This window comes from Astatotilapia calliptera, chromosome 11 (genome assembly GCF_964374335.1).
Source record: "Astatotilapia calliptera chromosome 11, fAstCal68.1, whole genome shotgun sequence".
Classification (NCBI taxonomy): domain Eukaryota; kingdom Metazoa; phylum Chordata; class Actinopteri; order Cichliformes; family Cichlidae; genus Astatotilapia; species Astatotilapia calliptera.
The window spans coordinates 35212449-35236882 of NC_137432.1; the positions used below are offsets into that span (position 1 = coordinate 35212449).

Consider the following 24434-nt stretch of genomic DNA (forward strand, 5'->3'; position numbering starts at 1 on the left):
CCCCACTTATGTCTGATTCTGACTCAAAGAAAAACATTTTCCACTAAAGCTTTTCCAAAACATGACAGAATGATAATATTTTCATAGTGTGACAGTTTACTAGTTATTTGGAGTAAACAACTATGGGCAGAAAATCATCACTTCTCCAAAGTGCTCAAGCTTTTAACTTTCCAAGTCAAGAAGAGGTGGATTGAGGCTGTTATTGAGCTGCTTTGTACCATTGTATTTAGAAATCATGCAATGTCGTGAGAATCCCCCCGAATTAGTCTGATGGGGATGATAAATTGTATTACAGCCAAATGTGTCCTGTAGGAGGGATTAACTACTCCTTTTTTTGGCAGACAATTTACTGTTGCTGCCAACAGGAATGACAGATGTTTATTTTGTGTTCTTGCCAGTTACAATGAGACTTAAGATGAATGGAGGCAACAAATAATGACTCTGAAGAATAATGCCACATATCACTCTAAGTCCTGCGTCATATTTTATTTCTGAGAAGCGGAAGCATTAATGGTTGAAAATCTTACTGTTTTATTTATTTATTTATTTATTTACTGTTACCTTTTATAGCTGCTGGGTTGCACTGACATAAAGCCTCTTGCATTTTAATAAAATACTTGTGTGTCAGCAGCTCTTTGTTACTCAAAATAGTCAGTGAGTCTGAGGGAAGTAACTTCTTTGTTCCTGTGATTGCCGTCTGAAGGTGTGCTACTTGACATTTTTGGCAGAAGAAATTGTCTACATGCTAAAATTAACAATGAATGATTGAGCTACTTTAGTTTGCAGAGGCTGATATCGAGGCTGCTGTACCACTGTACCGTAGCTCATTGAGACACTCGAAGTGAACAGAGCCTTTGTTAATGTCATTAGCAGCACCTGTGCCTTTCCTACTGGGATAAACAGCTGCTGTGGGGGAGAAAAACCTGTTTACTGCGCAGGTGCGTAACACGAAGAATTTAATTGAAACTATTCCATCTAAGAAGGGACCAGAATCCTTCTGTCATCTTTAATAATATGTGATACGTTTCTGTGATCATCTGCTATCGCAGGTCACAGGGGATGTGCTTCTTCTCTTTCACACTAGTTTCCTTTGTTAGCATGGACACTTATTAGTGTTTTGAAGGATGCAACTCATGTAATGTGCTCCTGAAATCCCTATATTTAGTTTTATTTTCATTAATGGCCAAAGCTGCAGCTGCTCGTTTTGACCACAAGATAGCGGCAACGTCTCAACATGTGACCCAGAAGTAGGCGCTGCGCTCTGATGTCTTCAGCGTCCCTCTGAAGCTGTGAAGTCCACAATGATTAAAGCACCTTCAAGCATGCAAATAGGACATGTAAGTGTGCAAAATGTTATCTAATGAAAGCTTGTGCTGAAAACCCTACAGCCGCAGCATTGCTGCTCATCTGTTTTAAACTGGTTTTAGAACTATTATAGAATAGAAAGCAGGAATTTTTACATTTATTTCCCACTGTTTAGACTGATTTTTTTTTTCGTTTTTATGATGGTGTTATTTTGTGCTCTTGTAATGATAATAATCATTAGTAATTATAATGATTATCGATTTGATTAAATTACTTTTAGACTCACAGATTCATCCATTTAGCCAACTACTTATTCAAATTAGGGTGTCTAAGAGGTGGAGCCTAAAATGCACACAATCATAGAAAAATAAATAAATCTGGTCCCTGTTTTCCACTTGTAAACGATCACTTTTTATTGTTTATTTTTTGGATATATAACTTCAACAATAGTCTACACTGAGGCATAGAAATAAAAAAAAAATGAAAACATTTGAAAAATAAAATAAAATAAATATTAATATATAGTTATCTAAGCACCCTGTGTAATATTTTTGGAACTGATTAAAACAACACAACTCATAACTCAAACTTCCATCTATTATTTAAATTGCACAATTACGTTCAATAGTTCAACATTCCTATTTTCCCACGTTACACAAATGCAGCATACGCCATCTCAAGGCGCCATTTTGGCTCCACAGCTTCCTATCTTGATGCAGTTCCTCTGTTTGGTCAAGTGTCGAAATCCAGCGTTATTCAATTTTTAAAAGAAAATGAATTAATTTATTTAAAATGTGAAAAGGAAATAGTTGTGTACTCGAGTATAATTCCACTGAAATCTGAAATGTCAGCATTTATGGGAGGTTGGACGTTACCTGCAGTAAGTGTGTTTTCAACAGGTCTGCAGGAGTTTCAAGAGCCAAAACAGGTTTACAGAAAACTACATTAGCTTGGCCTTATCACCTCTAACATGATATTGTGTTTTTCTTTATGTATATTTTAAATACATATAAAAAATAATGTAAAATAACCTGTAAGTTTGTACTCATGATAATAAGTAAGCGATTGTTAATCGTATCTATAGGATAGAGAATCAAAGTAGGCAATGTAAAAATCATAAGAAACACACACACACACACACACACACACACACACACACACACACACACACACACACACACACACACACACACACACACACACACACAGCCTACAGTAGCCTGAAGCAGTGGCTATAATGAATTAACACTCCTGCAACGTTATTATAATCCTCCTTTTCCACGAGGCGAGCACAAAATGTAAAATGCATAAGCTAAAGATAGGTTATAGATATTGGGAAACGTGCGCGCCCACACTCAGTAACACGCACACACATGCGCGCGTGCGCTCGTCCTCCACCCCCTTCTCCCCCCTCTCTCTCTCTCTCTCTCACTCACTCACACACACTCACTCGTGTTCACCCTCACACCTCAGCAGCAGCGTGCAAATAAACGCACACACATACACACACGCACATGCACACACATGCACACACGCGCGCGCGCGCACACACATACACACACACATCTCTGCATCCTGTATTTTTTTATGCATCGGGAACCGGGGCTTTATAAGCGGTCGTGGATTATGATGCCAGTTTTTATAACAGCGGAATATTGGCTTCTTCTTCGACTCCAACTGTGAACAGCAGTAAATCCCGTGCACACGCGCGCGTGTGTGGTTTTTTTTAATTTTATTTTAATTTTTCAGAATTATTTGTAATTTGGTTTCCACGTTACTTCTGAACGCCGAGAAACCGCCGAGCGAGACGCAAAGCCTACGTTCAATGCAGTTGGAACATGTCCTATGTTCCCTTTCAAGGTAAGTCAGAGCTAATATTTTTGATATTTTTGACACCCACTGCATCTTTCTTTTCTGTCCTCCTCCCCCGTTCCTCGCCATCCTCTCTCTCTCTTTCGCTGTCTCTCTCTTTCTGTCCCTCTCTTCCCTCTCTGTCACATGAAATAGGCATATCTAAAAGCACCATAGCCGACAGGTGCATAGAGATAGCCTAGAGTGCCTTGTAGATAGATACCCACACACGCACGCACAAGCACACACGGATCCCGCGCAGCGTCTGTGGTGTGGAGCTGTGCATGCGGTAATTATAGTATCGTAATAAGGTATGCATGTGCACTAGTGTCTTCTCCTGCAAAAGCATTCCTCTGTTTGAGAGCACTCACACTGCGATCATGGCCAAAAACGCTGTAATATTCCACTAATGATCCTGTGGTGTTGTAGAGTGTAAGGAGTTTATAGCGACACGATGCTAGTTGAGTGTGCAGCATCTCTACTGTTTATATATAATGGAGTTTATACTGCTCTTATCATACTTACAGGCTTATTAAAAACATGAATTAGTGTAATGTGCTCATAGAAACTCTTAGGGTTGTATGAAGTACTGGATTGTGGTTTTATTACTTCATTTGCTTCTAATCTCATATACAATTTGCGAGATAGCCCCTTAGGGACTTTTCACTCTGATATTTCATGAAATATGTTTGATATTTTGTTGGTATCCTAAAAAGTCTGTATCTTGCTTTCCGTGTGCAAAAACTTTGGCCAACTAAATATGTAGATGACCAGAATAAGAAGCTACTTCATTGTTCTTGGTCTTTTATGCCCTCATATTCGAGTGTGAGTGGGTGAAAGGTGCTTCAGTGTACGGTAAAGGCAGATTCCCTTGGTATCATTGCACTGCAATTGTGACTAATGCTATATGTGAGCAGGCGTGCTGCAGTGAGCTGCCTCACATCTATCCAGTCGTAACATTCAATTTGCAGTGTGTGTGTTTTTGTGTGTGTGATTAGAGGGTCTAATTTGGGAAAAGCACGGTCCCTTAAGTGTGATAGCTGAAGTCAGACCAGAGTGAAATGTAACGCCCAGCGCAAAGTTTGGAGAAGCCGTGAAGGACTGGGGGTGATTTGTGTGAGTACCTGTGATCAAAGAGGGTAAAACTGTAGCAGTGTGTGTATCTGTGTGAGAGAGACAGCAGTGTGTAGTCAGTGTGTGGGTTCAGGAGAGAGTGGAGGTGTGCTGCATGTGACTGTAAGGGTGAGAGCGAGTGATGGTGCATGTGTGGATGCAAGCACACACTCACCAACCTGTAACCCTTTGTAGGACAGAATGTGTGCCTCTAAAATGGAGACTAATCTCGACCCGAAATACCCAGCTGTCAGCTCCTGGACTTCACTGTGACCCCGAAGTCATCGTCTAAGCTGCGCGTGAAAAGAGAGACCAAATGTAACTGTGGCAGCCAACTTGGTTGATTTTGCTCTTTATTCCCTCAGAGCACAGCAGATAATGGCTAAAATGCCCACCTGTGCAAGTGCAGCTATAGATGTTGGTTGCATAATATTGGTGAGATGCTCTGCCACTGTGTTTTGTGTGTGTGTGTGAGAGAGAGAGATAGAGAGAGAGAGCCCACTCTGGGAGTCATTGCCAGGAAATTGTGAGCACAGCGCTGCACCTACAGAACCTGCCAGCGACGGCACTGAGTACTCTTTCTCTGTGATCGCAGAGACGTTTTATTTTCAGCATTGTTTTGTTGGATTTTATGGAGCTAACCTGTGTTTAGTCTTATAAATAACACAGAAAGCCGAATGCTTGAAAAATGAACAAGTTTAAAGGCGTTGTCTTATGCCGTCATTTACAGTGAATATTTAATATATGACTAAAATTTTGTAGTTTAACCGCTTATAGCAAATTGGATAAAAGTTCCCTGTCAGTTAATAGGAAATGTAACACAATTTTTAAAAATCTGTCATTTCTGTAATCGTGGATAGAATTTAATAGTGTTTGCAGGTTTCAGCTTTTGAATTATGAAACATATGCTGCTATTCTTTCTTTTATATCGTTGACTGTGTCCAGCAAATGAAGCAGTCTTAAGATGAAATGTTGGAAGTTTCCACATTTTATAGACCAACCAAATAAACTGTCAAATATATGTTGGTTTACCAACTCTGCAGATAAATACTCTATCCCGCTTCCTTGTCTACCTATGGATTAGCAGCTCCATGGTTACTCAAAGAGATTATGTAACACTGAGTGATATTTATTGCTGCACAGTGACTCAACATTCAAAGATAAAATATGTGGCAAGATGGCTGATATTAGCGTGACATGGGTTTGAGATGAGATTCAGATCAACATAAGGGGAGAAAGGGGCCTCAACAAGCTTGCAGATGTATCTGAGCCCATACTGACGAACGCGTTCATCTAATGTACCAAGCAAGCCATTTGCAGTCATGCCAAGTACCGGCTCAGATGAACAGGCAGTTAGTGGGAGGCAGGCAGCAGCAGCAGAGATGGACCTTCCTATCTTGGCTAAATCTTTCTCTTCCCTCATTCGCTCTCTTAAACTCACACCTTCTTTCAGTCTATCTCTTTCTCCTTCTTTTTCCCTTTCTCACTTTCTTCCATTGTGGTCGACCCCCCCTCATGCTGATCCACCCACTCACTCTCACACACATCGTTTTCTACCTCCTTGCTGTCTCCTCTCTCTCCTTCTCTTAACCTTCTCCACAATGGATGTATCCCTGAGTGCTGATGGACTCTGTGAAAGCAAGAAGCCATCCACTGAGCCATCCCTGGCCTTGTCGATTTTACAGTAGTTTGATACAGCAACTCCTGTCAAGCATGACCGTAGTTAAAGAGACAGCACACCACCAATGCACTGCAGCACTCCTGTTCTCTGTCCTTCTCGTTCCCTCTCTTTCTCCCATGTGACATAAGGGACTGTCTTACACCCCTCCACTGCTCAGGCTGTGCCAAGAACCATCATCTGTTAGACTATTACAGTACTGCATGCACGAGATTCATGTAGCTCTGTGCACTAGATGGTCTGTCAAAGGAGACAGCCCTTTCATTTTCCAGTGGTGCGGCGAGTTTATTGAAGATGGATTCATGGTGTCTTTTTCATGTGTTGTGTAAAATTAGCGGCAGGATCAACCAATGATGAATGCACTGCTGAAGTGATTTGTTTTTAATCACATGTGTAGGATTGAATTTTCCATCTGGAGACCTGTTCACAGATCTTTAATGTTCTGATTTTTTTTTTTTAATCTGATTTTTTTTTTGAATCAAAGAATCCCATGTCCAAGTTCAGGGATGTTTTAAATCTGCCGGCCAAATCCCTGCTGAACGTGGCAAGTCAGCACTTTTAAATGTCAAAGCAGACTGTGCCTTCCGCCTTTTCAAGTATCCCTGAAGCGTCTTGGTCAAAGACATGTTATAATGTCTGGATATTGAAAACAAAAACACCAGTCCTGTCATTATTCTTGCCCAAAACTAGAAAGTCAATCAATAATCTTTATTGGTTTATTCACATAATATTTTATGTATTAGGATCCAGTCAATAAGGGCATAATGTGTATCATACAAGTTGCTGACAAAGCCTGTTCAGGCATATATTATCTGGGATCCATTTCAATGTCTATAACACTTTGTTGTTCAATCAATAACTGACAACAGCAGCATAAAACACAGACCCCAAAACTAAATATCCATCAAGCACCAAATGAGGGTAGATTTGCCACAATATTGATGCAAGTAGTCATTTTAAAAAAGTAGATCCTGAGATTCTGCGAAGGATGAGGAATTTGATTAAATGATTAAGGATCAATTATTTTGTAAAACCTGTAGAGGTGCTTTTATGTTTGAGCCTTAAGTACCTTTAATAGTTTCAGTACAATTTTGAACTCAAATTTTGTTGCGTTCAGGTTTGAACTGATGCTCTATTGATTTCAGCTCTTGTTCTGACATCCTATTCCATTTGCAACATAAATATATTATTGGGTACCAGGCCTTTTAGCTTGTGTGTTAAAAAGTTAATTGCGGGTACTGGATTTACACCACAAATTGTGACAATATGTATCCAATAATAATATAACAAGTTGACATACTGATAATTCAAGAATTGATTTGCTATTTTGTAGCAACTGTATCTTTTATCTTCTTTGGAGCCAAATGCATTCAGTGCCACAAAAGTACGGTGCATCATCTGCATATAGTTTGAGCCATTTATAGATTCATACAGGCAAAGAACTATTGCTTAGTCCAGTTGTTATTTTTTTGTGTTCAGCACATCTTCTTTATTTGTTTGCCTATTTGTTGCCCAGCACTGAACTAGCTTTAGTAAAGACTGTCTGGGACCTTATCTTATAAGAGCCTATAGTGCTTTAGTCATTCTTGGGAAAACAACATGAGGCTGCTGTAACTGAGTCGCTAGGAGCAGTGACTTTTTAGATTCAGCTGCACTTTGGGTGCATGGGTAATTTAATTCTGCTGCAAAGAACGAGTGGAATGACTCAATGGGTTAGTGCAGGGGGAGAGAATGTCTTGGCTTTTGATTGATCTTGTCAGGATTCAGCAAAAAGGTCAGGATGAGCTGCTTCTTGTCTCTGGAGCCAATCAGAAGGCTGCCAATCTGGAATAATGATCTCCCTCTGGATATGGTTGGCTCATAATCTTGCAGGCATGATGTCATCCAACACCAAGGATCCATGTGATTCAGAACTGAGATTTTAGCCAAACACCCTAGGCAGCATGCAAAGTTACTGTACATATGTCATTAGTATGAGTCATGTTGTGACCAATGGATGGACTAAATTCATGTTATTAGGTGATACTCATTACTTTCTCAGAGAGTGCTGCAACTTTATTTCACATTATATAATTACTGAACTTTGATCATTTCAGCAAGGCTGGTCAGTGAGGTTTTTTTTTTTATCATTGTGTTTGCCTGTTCAAGTATCACTAATTTGAAAGTAAAAGTTTTCAAACTGGCATGACTTCACAAGGTGAACTTTTTATGAAACCTAATAAAGAAAATCATAGTTTTCAATATTTTCTGCCAGGCCAAAAAGGCCCATCGTTTCTTTTGACATGCGCATTCAAAGTGGTACATTTCAAGTACCTTTTATAAATTCCCCCTGAAATAGCTGGAGGGCCAGTAAAATAAGGGCTGATACCACAGGCTGTAAAATAATGGCCTGTGAAATAAATAAAAAAGAAAACATCTCGGTGCACTGAAGCCTGAAGCTGGATTAAACCTCAGTGTCAGGCTATCAATCTCTGAATGAGGTATATAGTTCTCTCTGCTCAGTCTTGCATTCAATGACTTCACCAGACTGAATAAGGCTATACTGCACTGCTGGGTGTTTAATTAGGGCTCCTGTAGAGTCATTTATTTCAGGTGTATTTCTGTTTTTATCTCATCATGTTTATATGTGTGTGTTTGTATAATTCTGTGTATGTGATTTTTTTTTACAGTATTTGTTTGGTTGTAAATTCAAGGCAGAGGCGCTGCAGTCTCCTGTTTAGTAGCATGAAGCGGCTGTATTACTTATGGAAATCACGTTACACAGTGAACTGAAAATTCTTTCAAATAAAGTTTAATTGTGAAGCATTTGATCTTGACTTAATTCCATATGTTTTATACTGCTGCGTGCTACTCCACCTCTGCTCCAAGAAACTTTAAAACTTTTTATAAAACAAATGTCTGCAAACAAACAAGCAAACAAACAAAAAACTGAGCAACTGAGCTTGTGCAGAGTTTTGACTTCTCAGCTAATTTAACCCAAACCATGATTTTGTTTTACAACCTGATACATCGAATGGTTTGTTACATGGAACCATCTGGGAAGTTCTCCCTGAAAACATTTAGGAAAAACTTCACAGGTGAAATACTTCCATAACCAGCTTTAACCAACCATAAGAAGTAGAGCACATTGAAGAGGGCAAAAAGCAAGCCACGCTCTGAACCCTCACAAGCAGCCTGTGGGGCTAGCTCGGGTACACGCTTTAAGCTGGCAGGTCATCGTTCTCCCAGGTCTCATGAGTCATGTGAAAATTCAGCTGCCTTCAAGTAAAGTTTACCTAAACCTAACCAAGAGCTTTTGTTGACTAAACATAACTAAATACAAATAAAAACAGTTAAAGCGATCTAAAAAAATGAAACTGTAAGTGAACTTGGGACACAAGCCTAAATGCCCTGGTTGAAAGCCTTGCGTTTTGTCCTGCTATGACCTTGTCCTCATCCTGTGACTGTGGTTTTTGTCTGTGTTTACACTGCTTCACAAGAGGTAGACGTGTTGCCAAAACCCCAGAGTTCTGGGTGGTGTTTGACTTCTGCCTCCGCCAACTCCGCATCATCTGAAAGTGTAATTTGTCATAAGTTGTTTCACTAGTCTTTGGCAATTGACCTATTCTTTCATTTAGGATGTGTTGTAATTGAAAGTGCCATTTTGGGGGCATGAAGAGGTGCATTGTTTGAAAAAAAAATGTAATTAATTAATTTTAGGTGATATTATTAACACAAATTGATTTAAATTGAAACATTTTAGTGACAGAATCTTTAAGAATAAGTAAGAGTGTGAAAATAGAGCAATGTCTGCTGTTTTTACATGTCTAATGTGAAATTTACACATGAAAGTAAAAGGGAGTAAGCAGAGTGGACACAACAGATTAAATACTAAGCTGCAACTAATAATAATCCATAAATCCTTCATAAGTCATATGTCAAACAAAAGAAAAAACAGGTGCTTTTGACTGTAGCTTCTAAAATGAAAAATATATATACAGTAAACTGCAGTACACACACAATTATGTGCATATTTTTGCACGTAAATTTCATTTCTAACACCTCCATAAATTCAGTTTAGTGGTTTATCAGAATCAGAATCAGAATCAGAATACTTTATTGATCCCTGGGGGAAATTATTTTTTGTTACAGTGCTCCATTTTAAACCAATTTTACCCTACCACCTCACAGCTAGAAGACCCAGGATTGATCCTTGGCTCATTCTCTGCGCAGTTTGCATGTTTGTGTGGGTTTTCTCTTGTTTCCTCCTACATCACAAAGATGTGCAAGTCAGGGAGAGTGGAACTCTAAATTGCCCATAGGTATGAATGTGAGCGTGAGTGGATGTCTGCCTATCTGTGTTCAACCTGTGATGGACTGGCGACCTGCCCGGTGTCCTGCTATCCGCCCAGTGCATGCTGGGATAGGCTGTAGCCCCAGGTGTGCCAGAAAAGGATTAAGTGGGCAGAGAAATTAAATGAATAAAAGATTAACCTGAAGCATCATTCTCTACATTAAAATATGAAATAGAGTAGTAGAATATGTAGGTTTCTGTGATTCTCTCTTTATGGACTTGAACAGGCTGTAAATACATTTTAATGTAAATTATTTAGAGCTGATGCATAATTAATTATTACAATAATTATTTATAATGATGTATGAATAATAGTTGATATTATTATTTACTATTACTGTTCTGTTTTAACATAAATGCCAAACATTTTTAGTTACTGAACTGTGATTGTCTGTTGCTTTTCAATACTGACCTGTGCATTTGCAATTTTGCACACAATATAGTATTTTTTTTCATATACAAAAGTACAGTTTATTATAACAACACTCGTACATACTGAATATCTTACAATAGTATGCATAACTAATTGCACTTTATATTCTGACCACACTCCACAGTACTTGCTTTTTAATTTTATTTATTTTCTATGCTTATGAATCTTTAAATTTTAGTTTAATTGGTTAATTTTATGCAATTTTAACACAAAATAGGAATCTAGGTGCTGAAGTTAACCACTGTGTTTTGCAGTGTAAACTTCTTGATTGAGTCTTAATTCATAGTTCTAGTCTTGTGAGGACGTATGTCTGTCTTGGTGCAGTAATCTGAATTTTCTTTGGACATTAACTTTCACCTTTTTACTGTTATTTTTCTAGACAAAAAACAAATAACAGAGAAAATCATCTGCTATGTAGTTTGAGTCCTAAACCCCTTTCTTTCACTTTGTGTTACATTTAGGAAGGACTGATCTGCTTACTGTTTAATAATACTGCTATACTGTTTATGGGTTATAATGTTAAAATGACATTTACATAAGTGACCTCTTGTGGTGAGTAAGTGAATGTAAAAAAATAAAAAATCAGCTGCTGTTGTTACTGTTGGATGTTTAGGTAGGATCACTGTGGTGAGGAAATTAACAAGAAGCTTGCTGCAGGTGAGAGAAGTTTGTCTTTTGGCCCTTTTGCCAGAAATGCTTTCCAGCATGCAATAAACATTGTAATAATAGGACATATATGAACAGAAACCATGATCTTATCTTTAACTTAAGTAGCTTTTAGTTCCTAAACAGTGACTGAAAAACAAACAAAAATTTGCTGAAATAAATTAATCAAACTCTAAAAACAATGGGGACAAAGTATTGGACCTGAACCCCAGTCTCCTGAGTGAAAGTTCTGTGTTTCAGTACTGACTTTACTCCCATTTCATTACACATAGATTTTTATCAAGGGCCCCTTTCATCCCATTTTAACCCATCAGAGTATCTTTTACTGCTCTTTAATACTGCTAAGCCCTTTGCTTTGGGAGTCATTGACGGTTTCCCTATTCTGTTGGTAACAACACAGGTTCTCTGTAAAGGCATAGCTGCATACTTTAGCTTGATCTGTAGTCCTGTTGTGAAGGGATTAGGTTGTTCCAGCCCACTGTCATTTCCACAGGGTCAAAAACTGCTGCTTAGTTTGATTTCCTGGCAACTGAATATTATGCAGCAAGTGTTATTTAGTGTCTGTGCTGTGACGTGCTGGGTTTAGGCAACAGTGATCGGAGTCTTCCAGTCCAATTTCATTGCACATGCATTCTTTTGAAGGACCCTTTGGTCTCCCATTTTAATGCACTGGGTTAGCAACATTTTTTTTAGTGTGCAGGGTTAATCTTAACCTATTTAGGTACTTATTGTTCAATAACCTAACCACCACCACCTTTATTACGAGTGGACTAGAGAACTTTAATCTCACAGTACCAAAACTCACTGGGCAAGAGCATGGATAGGAATAAACTCTGAATATTATTAAAAATAATGCTAATGTACTTAATGTAAGTATCACTGTGTTATATTGCTTTCTACTTCTTTTATGCCATATTTTGAATGAAAATGTTTAATTTATACCACATACTCTTTATTTTATAGATACAGCGATTATTTTGCAGAATTTAAAATATAAATGTACTATGTTATGCTGTTTTCATACGCTCAGTCATATATAAATAATTCAAAAAATCTCCAACTGCAACATTAAAGTTATAGTACATGCTTACAATTCTGAAAAAGGACATTATGTATTGACTATTTTTATTTCAGCTACTTTAGGTTATTTTGATACTAAAACTTTTGCAATCCTAGACATTTAAATACAGACTCTGAGTTTAGTCCAGTACAAAACAATATGAAGGCTTTCCTGCAGTGCTGTTGTATCAGGGGCATAGGACTGCATATGAGCATGAAAATCTCACATTTCTACGCCAATTTTATACGCTGTATTAATATTTTATTTCCTGGGGGTCTTGACAAAAATATTACCCAAAAGATTATAATTTATGATACATCAGTTTAATTTTCATGAGAAAAATATCACAAACTAATGCGTCAAAGTAATTTAAAGTCTTGAATGTAGCAGCATCAGACTGTTTTTATTGTGACATACGTGTTCGTGTTCTTTTAGAATGATCGACGGTAAACTAAAAACCGTGTGCTAAACAAGCACTCCACTTCCTGTCTGTCCTTTAGCCGTCTTAGCTTTATTTTCATAGTTAATCATTTTGTATCATTTTGTAGCATAAATTCCAGCTGTTATATTTATGGCCTGGGAATAAACCTGTTCTCATCCCCTTGTTTTGTGCATTTTAACTCCAAAATTTCCGTAAGCTGTATTTCCATTTGAAAGCTTTTATAACCAATTTTTTAAAGTAGATTATGTAGGTTCTGCATCCATTTTAGATGCAGATGAGAGCAATTTGTTATCTGCAAGTTTCACAAGAATGGTTATGTGCACTGTATTTGTCTGTGTACCCCTGCGCTTATGTCTCTCTTGTGTCACTGTGTGTAATATGTGTGTGGTAGTGGTTTACCTCCACTAAAAGGACCTGATAAAGGTTAGCAGTCTCACTCAACAGCTGATGGTAAATTTAGCCTCCTTTTCACACAGTCCCACACACGAGCCTTTCTCTCCTGTATCAGACCAAATCCAGGCATGTTCCTGCACTGAAGAGATGTGCCATTATTTAAAGTATTAATTATCAAAAACAGAGATGGTTATAATGTTTCGGGGAAAGATTTCCATTTTGTGTAAAGGGCAAAAATCTGGATTATGTTTGATGAGCGTTGGTCATCTAAAGAAGACAGGTGTATTTCTAGATGCAAATGAATGTAATGGAACAACTGTTGTTTCTGATTAATGACACTGTCAAACAGGTACCGATGGATGGTGATGAGAACGGCTTGCAGGATGCCAAAACCACACTTTTAATTTGGTGTTCTCGCTTAACTCTCATCTTTAAATTTGGAAATTGCGAGGCTCACTCAGGAGAATCTAATATTTGCTGGGCCCATTTAAGAACAGAGGGAAACAAATGCTTCAATCTAAGGAACACTGCAGGAAAGAGGCCATTTTTGGCATTGTAATGTGTTTTTGTGATCCAGTCTAAATCGAACCCAGTGTCCCATTTCTTAAAATGATCTGAGGTCTTAAGATTGCTACCATAAGTAATCCTGTGGAAAACAGAAATATATCACCTACTGTGCCCCTTTTAAGAGGTCTAAAGTTGCATCAGATGAGCTCCTCTGGTAATTTCTCTGTGCTGTATTTGCATGCACTGTGCTCTGGTAATCATATTACTGACATTTTCTAACTGCTCCCAGCTCGAGCACATGCTGACATTATTTGTGGGTGAAAGGTTGCTTTGCAGATACTACAATCCAAGTGGTTTGCCACAACACTGTGACCTTGCAGTCCTGGAGCCAGACTTTATGTAACACATGCAGTGACACGGAACATGAACATATGACAGAGCTACCGTGCGCTAAGCTGGTTTCCCTTTTGCAGTTGAATATGTTTGGTGTTAAATAAAAGAATACATGGATATTAATCATCTTAAAATGAAATGTGCTGGTGTGCAGCCTCCTCTTGCCTACATAAATAGGGCACACGTGGCCAGGCCATTAATTTCATTTAATGTTTAACGTTTTAATGTTTTCACTGTTATACTGTTTTCTTATTTATGGATATATTTGTGCTGTGATTGTTAACACGTGGTTTACACTTTAAAAAAATATTTATATGTATAATTTTTTTTTGAAGCAGGAGACAAATCTATGCTACAGGGATGCTTGCTTCTAAAACCTATATTTCTACAGCTTACCCCATGGGTAATGGTAAGAGACAAAAAGTAGCTTTTTGTCTCTTACAGGAGAGTCCAAAACAAAGATATACCAATTCTGGAATCAAGCGCTTGGCTAGCGGAATACACTAAGGAGTTCAGAGGGCCAGCTGTGTGGCCAACAACACAAGCCAGATGCTCAGACGGCTTGGCAGGTGGCCAGTGACGGACTCAATGGGGCCAAGGACCCTCGGGTGGCTTCGTTGGAGGCCATTGACAGAGACTCAAGCGGTGCAGGACCAGGCAGCGCAGAGACCTCTGCTGAATATGGAGCAGGCTGCGGTTGCACAGGGCACAAAGCAGGCTCTAATGACCCCCTGGACTCAGGCAGACAGAAACCCATTAGCTCTGGTTCAAGCTCTGGTGATGGGTGTCCTTCAAGCTCAGGTAGAGAGGGACCCAGTGGCTTGGTTCCTGAAGCAGGCGGTGAAGTGGAGGCTGGGGCAGCTCGGCTGAGCACCCTGGCTCCTGTGTCAGGTCGGTGCTCAGCTGATCTTATGCCTGAGAGAAAGCTGGAGGTGAGAAAATGCTGTCATTCACCACAGCTGGTTTCACTGGAGGAGTCATGGAAGGTGGGTTGAGGAGCACCGCTGAAGCTGAAGGTGTATTGGGGGCCGAGTCCTCATCCTTCGACCACATTCCTGCCAGGAAAGAGGCAAGTAATGAATGATCAGGCTGAGGCGGTAAAGAGGAGGGTCTCATCCACTGCTGTGGTGATGTTGAGGCTAGAGAGCTGAGGTCTGGCAATAAGTTCAGGAAACCACTTCTTATTACTGAGGGCTTTGGTGACGGAGATGTGTGTGTGTGTATGTGTTAGTCCCCATAGTGAAATAGTTCCTCTGCATTTAACCCATTCACCCAGTGAAGCAGTGGGCAGCCACCAATGCAGCGCCCGGGGAGCAGTGTGTAGGGACGGTACCTTGCTCAGGGGTACCTCAGGGTAGCTGTTCAGTGGAGTCGGACCCCCGACCTTCCGATCATGGGGCCACCACTCTACCTACTGAGCTATCCCTGCTGCAGAACAGCGTGGCTGCGAAGCTTGTGTGGAACGTTGCTGAGGTAGGGAATAGATGGCTGACTGTGAAGAGTTTTAGGTGGGGTGCTGCTGTAGTGAAAATGGGGATTGAATGGTGGAGACAAATTCCTGTAGCCAGGTTGGCAATAAGTCTGCATACTGGGGCCAGGCATGAACCAAACTGTAGATCCTTTGCCTGAACTTCACTTTTTCCTCCAAATGAAAAGGGAACAACCACCGCCCACTGAGAAAGTGAACTGGTTGGAGTCTATTGTCAAGACCTGCAGGATGCAGATCGTGTGGAGATGAATGAGCACCCAAATGCAAATGATGCAGGAGAACAGGAACTGGTTAACATAAGGCAAGCTATTTATTATAAAACAACAAAAAACTAAAATGCAACAAAAAACCTAAACTTGGAAATACTAAAACATGAAACCTGACAGACACAGATAGATAAACATCTCCTTAATGCTTTGACAGATGGATAAAAACATATATTTTGATCATGGGCCGTAAATAAAAGATGGATGACCTATTTATATATCTCCTTAATGGGTGGGCCAGTCACAATGAAACTTTGCACGAACATCGTCACACATGCAGCGATTATTAACATCTGTATGGTTTTTGAAATTGTTATAAATCCCAGTCCCTTTCATTTTTGTATCCATTATCCGAACGCAGGGGGATTATGCATTTCTATTTTTAATGCATTTCTTTCTCGTCTCACGTGACTGTGTTCTTTCTGTTTAATGTAACTTAACGGTCAGTGAACTTTATATCTGCGGTGGAATTTTGTTGGTCACCACTAGATACGGGATGAAGGATGGGCTTTTGCTACCTATAAATAATTTTAGCTTGAGGCATTTCTGTAATTGTTTCACTTTTAAGACCAAGAAGCTATGTGGTGACAATATCCATATGACTTTTCATGTACGCCATCAATATATGGGTAGATATTAACGCAGTGTATTTATCCATCTGCTTGTATGGTCTGCAGTTAAATAGATATTGAAGTGGATGGATGATGTATTTAGATTGATGGACCATATCATGTGCATCAATAGAGTGTAGATTCAAAGTATATATATGAATATTCAAAGGAGACTGTATATAAGACACTGAGAAAGTACTTGATTTTAGGTCATTATCTTTGTGCACTAGGGCAGCGTTTTACATTTAACTTAGCTAAATGGAGTTGCAAGCTGAGCTTATACTTTCTGCCGACTGGTCACAAGTTTCAAGTTTGTTTTAGGCAACAGTGTCTGTTGGTTGGATTTGGTGCTCAACAACAGAAACACAAACATGCTAAATTACTTTGTTTTAATGTTGCGAAAAGACTCTTAATTATGACTCAGGAAAAAAATTAAGATTGCTAAATATTGGCAGTATACTATCTTCTGGTAGAGTAACAAACTAACCTGAAGCACACATTTTTCCTGTAAAGGAGAATCTTAGACTCTTTGCATATAGATGTTGTTGTGTGTCAAACTGTGGTGCCTCCCAAGTGATGTACTGCAGTGCTAATGCATTGTTTAGTCAGCACTTTACACCTGAGCGTATGCAGCTGCGGACATGTGAGGTTTTATTAACTACCCTTTGCTTCAAGGACCGAGGGAGGTCTAAAGCATAACACTAGATCTTAACTGTAAAATTACAAATAGGAATTTTAAAAGAAAACTGCGGTGAAATTTGTATGTTTTAGATTCTGGACACAACTGCAGATGGTGTAAAGAAAGGTTAAAGAAAATAAAGAAGAAAGAAAAAACAGGTTTGGTGTGCATTGATCTCAAAGTGGATGTCAAATTTGTGTCCAGCTCTCATTCGCTTGTCTGTTCTCATCAGCGGTGTCTGCAGGCCACTGTCGCTTTTGCTCGCGGAATCTATCACATAAAGAAAGCATCTGATATGATAAGAGGACTCTATTATCTGACTGGTTTAATCGAGGACGAGGTATGTGTCTGATCTTTCAAGTGATGTCATCACCTCACCCACAGAATAAACTCACAGAGCGGAGAGCAGACATGGAGATAATGTACTGTAGGGAAACAGGAAGAGCTGACTTGCATAATATGAATGCCAAGCTGTCCCCTAAAGACAGAGCATGCACTTCATACAAATGCAGCATAAACACCCAGCGTATGCTCAGTTTCTGTTTGTCTTGTAATGCAAAGGGAAAGCAGGAAATCGCAAAACAATGAATGAGTCAATAAACACATTTATGGAGATCCTGACTCTGCTGGGACTAAGTTTGAAAATTTATATCTTGCAATTTTATGAATGAATTCTTGGAACATTTATGTTTCTAGGGGAGGTGTGCCGAGCATATCCCACCTGTTCTTTTAAAGCAACCCTTCTGATTTTATTCATGTTGTTACCCCATTTAGGGACTGTTTGAACTGCTGGGGTTTAGCAGCTTTGCCAGTTGATGACTGTTGTTGTGGGATGAGGAGATAATATGTCACTTACAGGACTTTTATTGTATTTTTTAGCAGGCTTGCAGATGTGAACCAGCAAAACTTTAGGTCACAAGCACACTTCTCAGTCCCTCCAGGGAGAAAAGAATGTTGCATGTTTACTTAACCTGCCATGACTTTGGAGTAAAGATGTGACTTAATGGCATCTGGCAGGAATGGCTGCTGCGCGTTGGAAGCCCGCTGCTTATGTCTGGCTTGCAGGGAAGCCGGATGGGCTTCCATTTGGAGGTAAATGTCGGTTTATATTAGTAGCAAAGCGGCACGACTATAGCGTCTAACTCTTGCGGAGCTGACAGTGACATCACTTCAAAGAGTCTGACATTATCATTAACATTAAATGGGACGAGTGAATGAGTTCACAGTGACACGTGTCTTTGTCTACATAGCTGATGTCACCTCCATACTGACCTGAACATGTATAAAAGCACCATCACTCTGTCTCACACCCACATGTAGCTCTGTTTAAATCGAGCTAACAATGTCAGGCTAGGCGAAATATATCAGCTGCAGTACACATTTTTTTCATTCATTACATGAGAGGTAATTTTAATACAGTCTGGTGTTTATATGCACTGAATTATTTAAAATAAAACAGTGTGACATCCACTAAGGTGATGAATATATTATGGATGTTTCTTCCTCCGGCAGCTATCTTATCTCTTTGGCAACTATTTCTTTGCACGATCCCCAACCCAGAGAACCAGTTCAGCCTAGACGCTGTACCACTTCTGGAAAGCATGGTAGCATACGTCCAAAGGCATTTACATAAACTCAGAAAGGCAGAAATGCGCAGCCAAAGTAACCTTATGCTCTTCATTTTATGTGTTCTTTTTACCTTGGAAGTTAGATGTTGATGCTGGGAGGGATCGCATACACAAGTTGACTATGTTCTAGCTGAAAAAAGAATTCTTATTTTGCTCCCTAACAAGTTTCTGTAGAGTCATTCAGGAGAATAACCTACAGTTTTGTTATAATAATGAAGTATAATTAAACAACCTCAGCTGTGTATGTAAAGTATAAAAACATGCATGAGATGGAACTCCTTGTATCCAAGTATCTTGAGTGCCTAAAGGTAACCAAACTGAAGATGAAAAAGAAACTTATAAATGGTCTCAGATCAGACTCAAAGCTGTTGGAGGTGTGTTTGTGTCATATGGAGCATTTTTATTCTGTTTGGGTTTCTTTGTATTGCAGTTTACATAAAGATTTGCACTGTTTAAGCTGATTAAGAAGTTACAGATAAAGTACAGACATGGTTCCATTCATGTTCTGTACATGTTTAGCTAGCTATCCTTACAGAGACCCAAATATGGACACTACAGAGTCACACTTACCTGCAGTCCTTCTGCAAGGCAAAAGAATGTCACCTCTGAGTCAGTGATGGTGTGGGTAGTTGAAATGCTGTTTAGCTGAAAGAACCAGAAAGGGAATGACTACTGCTTGTAACTTCTGAGGTAACATGCCTGCCAGTAGCAATTTTCTCCTACTCAGATTAGTTCTGTCTTTTTTACAGCAGGGGCAACGCAAAAAGACCAACAACAGCACAAACACAAACAAGAGTTGGCTACATTTCTTACATTTGCTTCACATATTTTTGACACTGTCCACAAGTGGCAGCGGATAACTATGGAAGCCCGTTTCCGCCACTAAAAAAAAAAAAAAGCTAGTATCCATAACTCGAAATTTCGAGTTATTTTCTCGAAATTTCGAGTTACTTTTCTCAAAATTTTGAGTTAGCTCTGCCAATCAAAAATATACGTGAATGAGGTCGCTTTCTTGTTACCCGGAAGCATATGGTGCAGGACCGCGCACTCAAAAACGGATCCCAACAAATTAAAGTATGTTTGCTGATAGTAACACCATGTGATTCAGCTAATAACACAGGGATTTCATCATTTGTGAAGCCAGGCTGAAAACACTCAGCAATCTGTGCATTCACGACTGGATGTAATACCGGTAGCTTAGCTGTAGCATTTGTAGCTGAGGGCTTCAGCTTCCGGGTAACATAGAAATGACGTCATTCACGTAGATTACTGATTGGCAGCGCTAACTCGAAATTTCGAGTTGCTTTTCTCAAAATTTTGAGTTAATATGTCGAAATTTCGAGATAATAACTCGAAATTTCGAGAAAAAAACTCAAAATTTCGAGAAAATAACTCGAAATTTTGAGTTATGGATCCTTTTTTTTTTTTTTTAACAGTACCAAAGCAGTAGCATTCTGGAATTTTAATAAGAGAGATATATGCAGTGAAACATGCAGTATGCAGTATCCATGCTTAATAAATACAAATAGGTTAACAAATAAAATTAAAAATAATATTAAAATTGAAAAACTGGAATTCACAGCTGGTATTTGTATAACATTTTTCTTTAATATAGTATTGCAACTTATTACTGTGCTGAATTCCTTAATCACGTTACAGTTACAGTTATGGTGTTACTTCTGTTACAAAGGCTGCAATTAAAGGAAAAAGAAAAGAAAAACATTGTTTTGTACAACTTCTGGGTAAATATGTGGAATTACTTGTATAATATTGCATGGAAATACAAGAAATGAAATGCAAACTGGATACATGCCAGAAACAGCTTAGACTTGCTATCACAAAACTCACCAGGGCTGGACTGGTAATCTGGCATAACGGGCATTTTTACTGGTGGCCCGACACACTTTTGAGCGCACCGGCCGAACACAAGTACTGACAGCCGCCCATTCGGTCATTTTTTATTACTGACACTGGATTGCCCAATTAAATGTCTTAGTGCGACTGGCCCCTCCCCTACCTTTGCTGTGCGCTCACACAGCTTGTAGAAAAAAGGTTTAATGTGGAAGAAGTGTCGAAAAGGTAGAGCTGAAAAGCTGAGAGAAAACAATAAAAACTAAAAATAAATGCAGCAAAATGTGTCAAATTAACCCACATATTAGCTGTTGGTGCTGCTGCACCATGAACAGTAGTGCCAGCAACAACTAGTAACCTCACAGGAGTCTGCTGCTGGCACCAGCTGTGGAGAAGTGAGGAAGAGCCAGAGGACGATGGAGTTACATAATCAGGAAGGGTGAGATTAAAGGATTCAGGTAAAATGCATGGCTAATTTTACCATGGGCCACTGCTAATAGCTAAAGTGTAGGTTTACATTTTTTTTTGCATGCAACAAATGACGAGTAGCATAATTGACTAATTAATGCAATCCAATTACATCTTGAAAAAAATAATGAGAAATATGCAGCAGCACCATCTGGCTAATATGTAAAAATTGGTAACAAAATTTAGCTTGTCCCAAAGCTATTTCTTCTTAATTTGTATCTAGAGCAACACAACTGGGGGGTCATCAGAAATCATTCGAAAAACACAAAAAACAAAACATCATTCATACTAGAAAGAACTGTTTGGGGACAATTTATGAACCAAATTTGGGTGTAAGAGAAAGTCAGAGTGAATAATTTTTGTGGCTCATGTAGTGTTTGCGTTTGTTTTGAATTGACGTAAGAAACTTAATGTCATCATGGGTGTTTGATTTTTTGCTACTTTACCTTTTTCCTAAAACTGAAAAAACAAGTTTTTTGAAGGGTACGATGTCACATGTTCTGTGAAACAAATCAAGTGGACCCAAGTGCAGCCAAAATGGAGATTGAGTAGCTGTTAGGTAAACTAATGAAGGCACTTAAATTACTCATTGAGTCCAAAACAGCTAAAAGATGAGAAAAATACAGAAAGAAGAAAACAACTATGAAGGCTCAAGAACATTGAGGTGGTATAATGACAACCTGATAAAGACTGAGCGAGAAAATGTGCACAAAACAGCAGCTAAGGATTAGACGAATAAACAAAGATCACAAACAGCATGAAATAAAATTATCATATATTAAAAAAAGGAGTAATTTGCCATTCTTTTAAAAAAATTCTGTTGGTTTTCTTTTGTTTGTTGGGCTTGTTAGCACAAGAAATAAATACAAACAATGAGGAGAAAATGCTAGAGAGACAAAAAAAGATGTGATCCAAATTAGCGTGTTTACATTCAGTTAAATTATTCAAAAACAAAGATCTTGCATTTCACATGATACATTGCTACATTAAAGAATACATGGACATAACTATAAAGCTACTGACAGGTGAACAATGCTCATTGCAGTACAGACATCTCAGTGTTACTTTAACACACACAGCCACCTAAATGTTGCAGTTGTCCAAACAACTGACATCCCAACAAACCACGGCAATGGTGTTCCCTGATGGTAGCGGCCTTCTGCAACACATACACCATTAAAAACTGCTCAGCACGAGGGCATGAACATCAAACCCAGAAGTTTGATGTTCATGCCCTCTCAGACTGTGGAGTTATTATACATAATATTGATACACATCTAACTATCCCAACAATAGTTTTGGTTAAAATAACCCTGCAGACAGAAAAATGACAATTTACTGTGGCAGATATGTTTCACTACTTCCATAACTCTCTGTGTCACTGCCAAAGAAAATGGAAGCAGCTTTGTCAAAATGGCATTAATTGATGCCAACTGAAGGAGATTATCCTGATCATAAAATATATGAAATTTCTTCTTCCTTTAGTTATGCTGTTTTGAACTACACCTCCCAACACTGACTTACAACATCAAAACAATAGTGAATTTTAAATTAGTGTTTTAAAAGCTGAATCACTTGGACAAATACTCACAGACATAAACGGACCAGCAAATTGTTTGATCCTCAGTGTGCACACGTTTCTGAGAACAATAAACAGAAATAAATAATTTTGCAATAAAACAAACATGGGGCTCTTTTTGCAAGATTGCCTGTGATTATGCAAATAACTCGTGCTGTTTTCTAATTTAAAAAATAAAAGGTGGTGAATCACAGTTACTCAAAATATGATCTTTAATTATTACTTATGCAAAGGTGGCTGCAGAGCACCTTCTTTCTTCAGCTTCATCAGTTGTTGTGAGCTCAACATTGTGTTCTGGCAGCTCAACTTCTGCTCTTTACTCATTCGTAACTGTGTGTGTGTATGCGGGTGCATGCATGAATACCCTTGTGTTTGCAAATGGCAGAGTATCTAATGGGCTTTTTATTGTGTACCTGTGACTGTATGCTCCTTTATGTAATTCCGTGTGTGTATTTAAGTGAACGTTCTTTTTTTTGTTTTGGCAGAAAATTGGAACACCTGCCTGTACAGTAAACATACCAGACTAATCATGTGACTCTTTATTCATGTCCTCTGCTACAGTAAAACCAGCCTAACCATGGTAGAGTGATGTTGGGGATGAATCAGAGAGGACAAATCAGTGATGCTGGAGCTCAGTATCGTGAAGTGTTCCTAATATTTTGGAGTGTGCATGTGTGTCTTTGTGTGTGAGGATTTGATGCAACAAATACTTGGTAAAAAGTGAGCTGTGAAGAATGAAGGAATATGTTATCCCTGCTGACAGATGTATGTGAGAAAACATATTTCTGTGCCATACACCAATGGCTTGAAAGGCCTCGTAGTTAATGGAGTTTGCGAGCATGTGCACTGATGAACTTTTATGCAAAGTGACAGTACAGTGATGGTATGTCATGTAGTCATAAATATCTAAGGACTGTATAGTAGAGGTTGTCTAAGCTGCTTCCAAGTCACTTAGGGGCCTGTTACTGCAGATTTGGGTCTGCTGCTGTACTCAACCTCTGTTGCATCTTCTTATGGTTCTCCCACCCCAGATTCTGGTTTAGTAGACACACTTTTTTCCTGTTGAAAGGGTTTCTTTTTCTTTGCCATCATTTCCTTAGTGCTTGCTTTAAAAGTTTCAGGCTCTGGGCTTGGTACAGTGTCTCAAGCTAGGTTTGATTGTTATTGGTGCTATATGTAGGTTGAGTTAGACTGAATAAACTGTGTGCTGGATAAATACAGGTTAGACGGGGACTCCATGTCTCAGCATTTTCACTGCTGCAGTGAAGCTGAAAAGCTAGTCCATGTGCTTCTTACTTCTAAGCTGGACTATTGTAATTCGTTATTATTCAGGTGTCCTCGCAGCTCCCCAGAAAGCCTTCCGTTGATCTAAAACGCTGCAGTGAGCATACTAACAGGGACTGGAGAGATCATATTTCGCCCATATTAGCTGCAAAGTCTTGAATGACCTAGCATCTTGGATTCATAGTACCAGATTATTCTAAAAAAAACCCAAACACTCATCTTCACCATGTAGGATTGCTTATGGTGATCAAATAAAATAGGAGGGGGATTCAATCTCCTGGGGATTAAATTCCCAGTTTGGGTTCAGGAGACAGACGTCCTCTCTACTTTTAAGTTTATGCATAAAATCTTTCTGTAGGCTCTATCACAGGGGTGGGGACCTCCAGGCCTCAAGAACTGGTGTCC

At 39.0% G+C, this 24434-nt stretch overlaps 1 protein-coding gene across 9 annotated transcripts in view; it reads left to right on the top strand.

The window, feature by feature from the left end:
* Positions 1 to 2752: 2752 nt before the first annotated feature.
* syngap1b (synaptic Ras GTPase activating protein 1b) overlaps positions 2753 to 24434 on the top strand; it is a 183196-nt gene continuing 161514 nt past the window's right edge. For 7 of the 9 annotated variants that reach the window (XM_026184939.2, XM_026184943.2, XM_026184940.2 and 4 more), the window contains exon 1: positions 2753 to 3165. In XM_026184939.2, the coding sequence (XP_026040724.1) occupies positions 3144 to 3165 (22 nt within the window). In that variant the 5' untranslated portion in view covers positions 2753 to 3143. The remainder of the gene's footprint in view (positions 3166 to 24434) is intronic. The other 2 variants (XM_026184941.2, XM_026184946.2) reach the window with 1 other exon arrangement.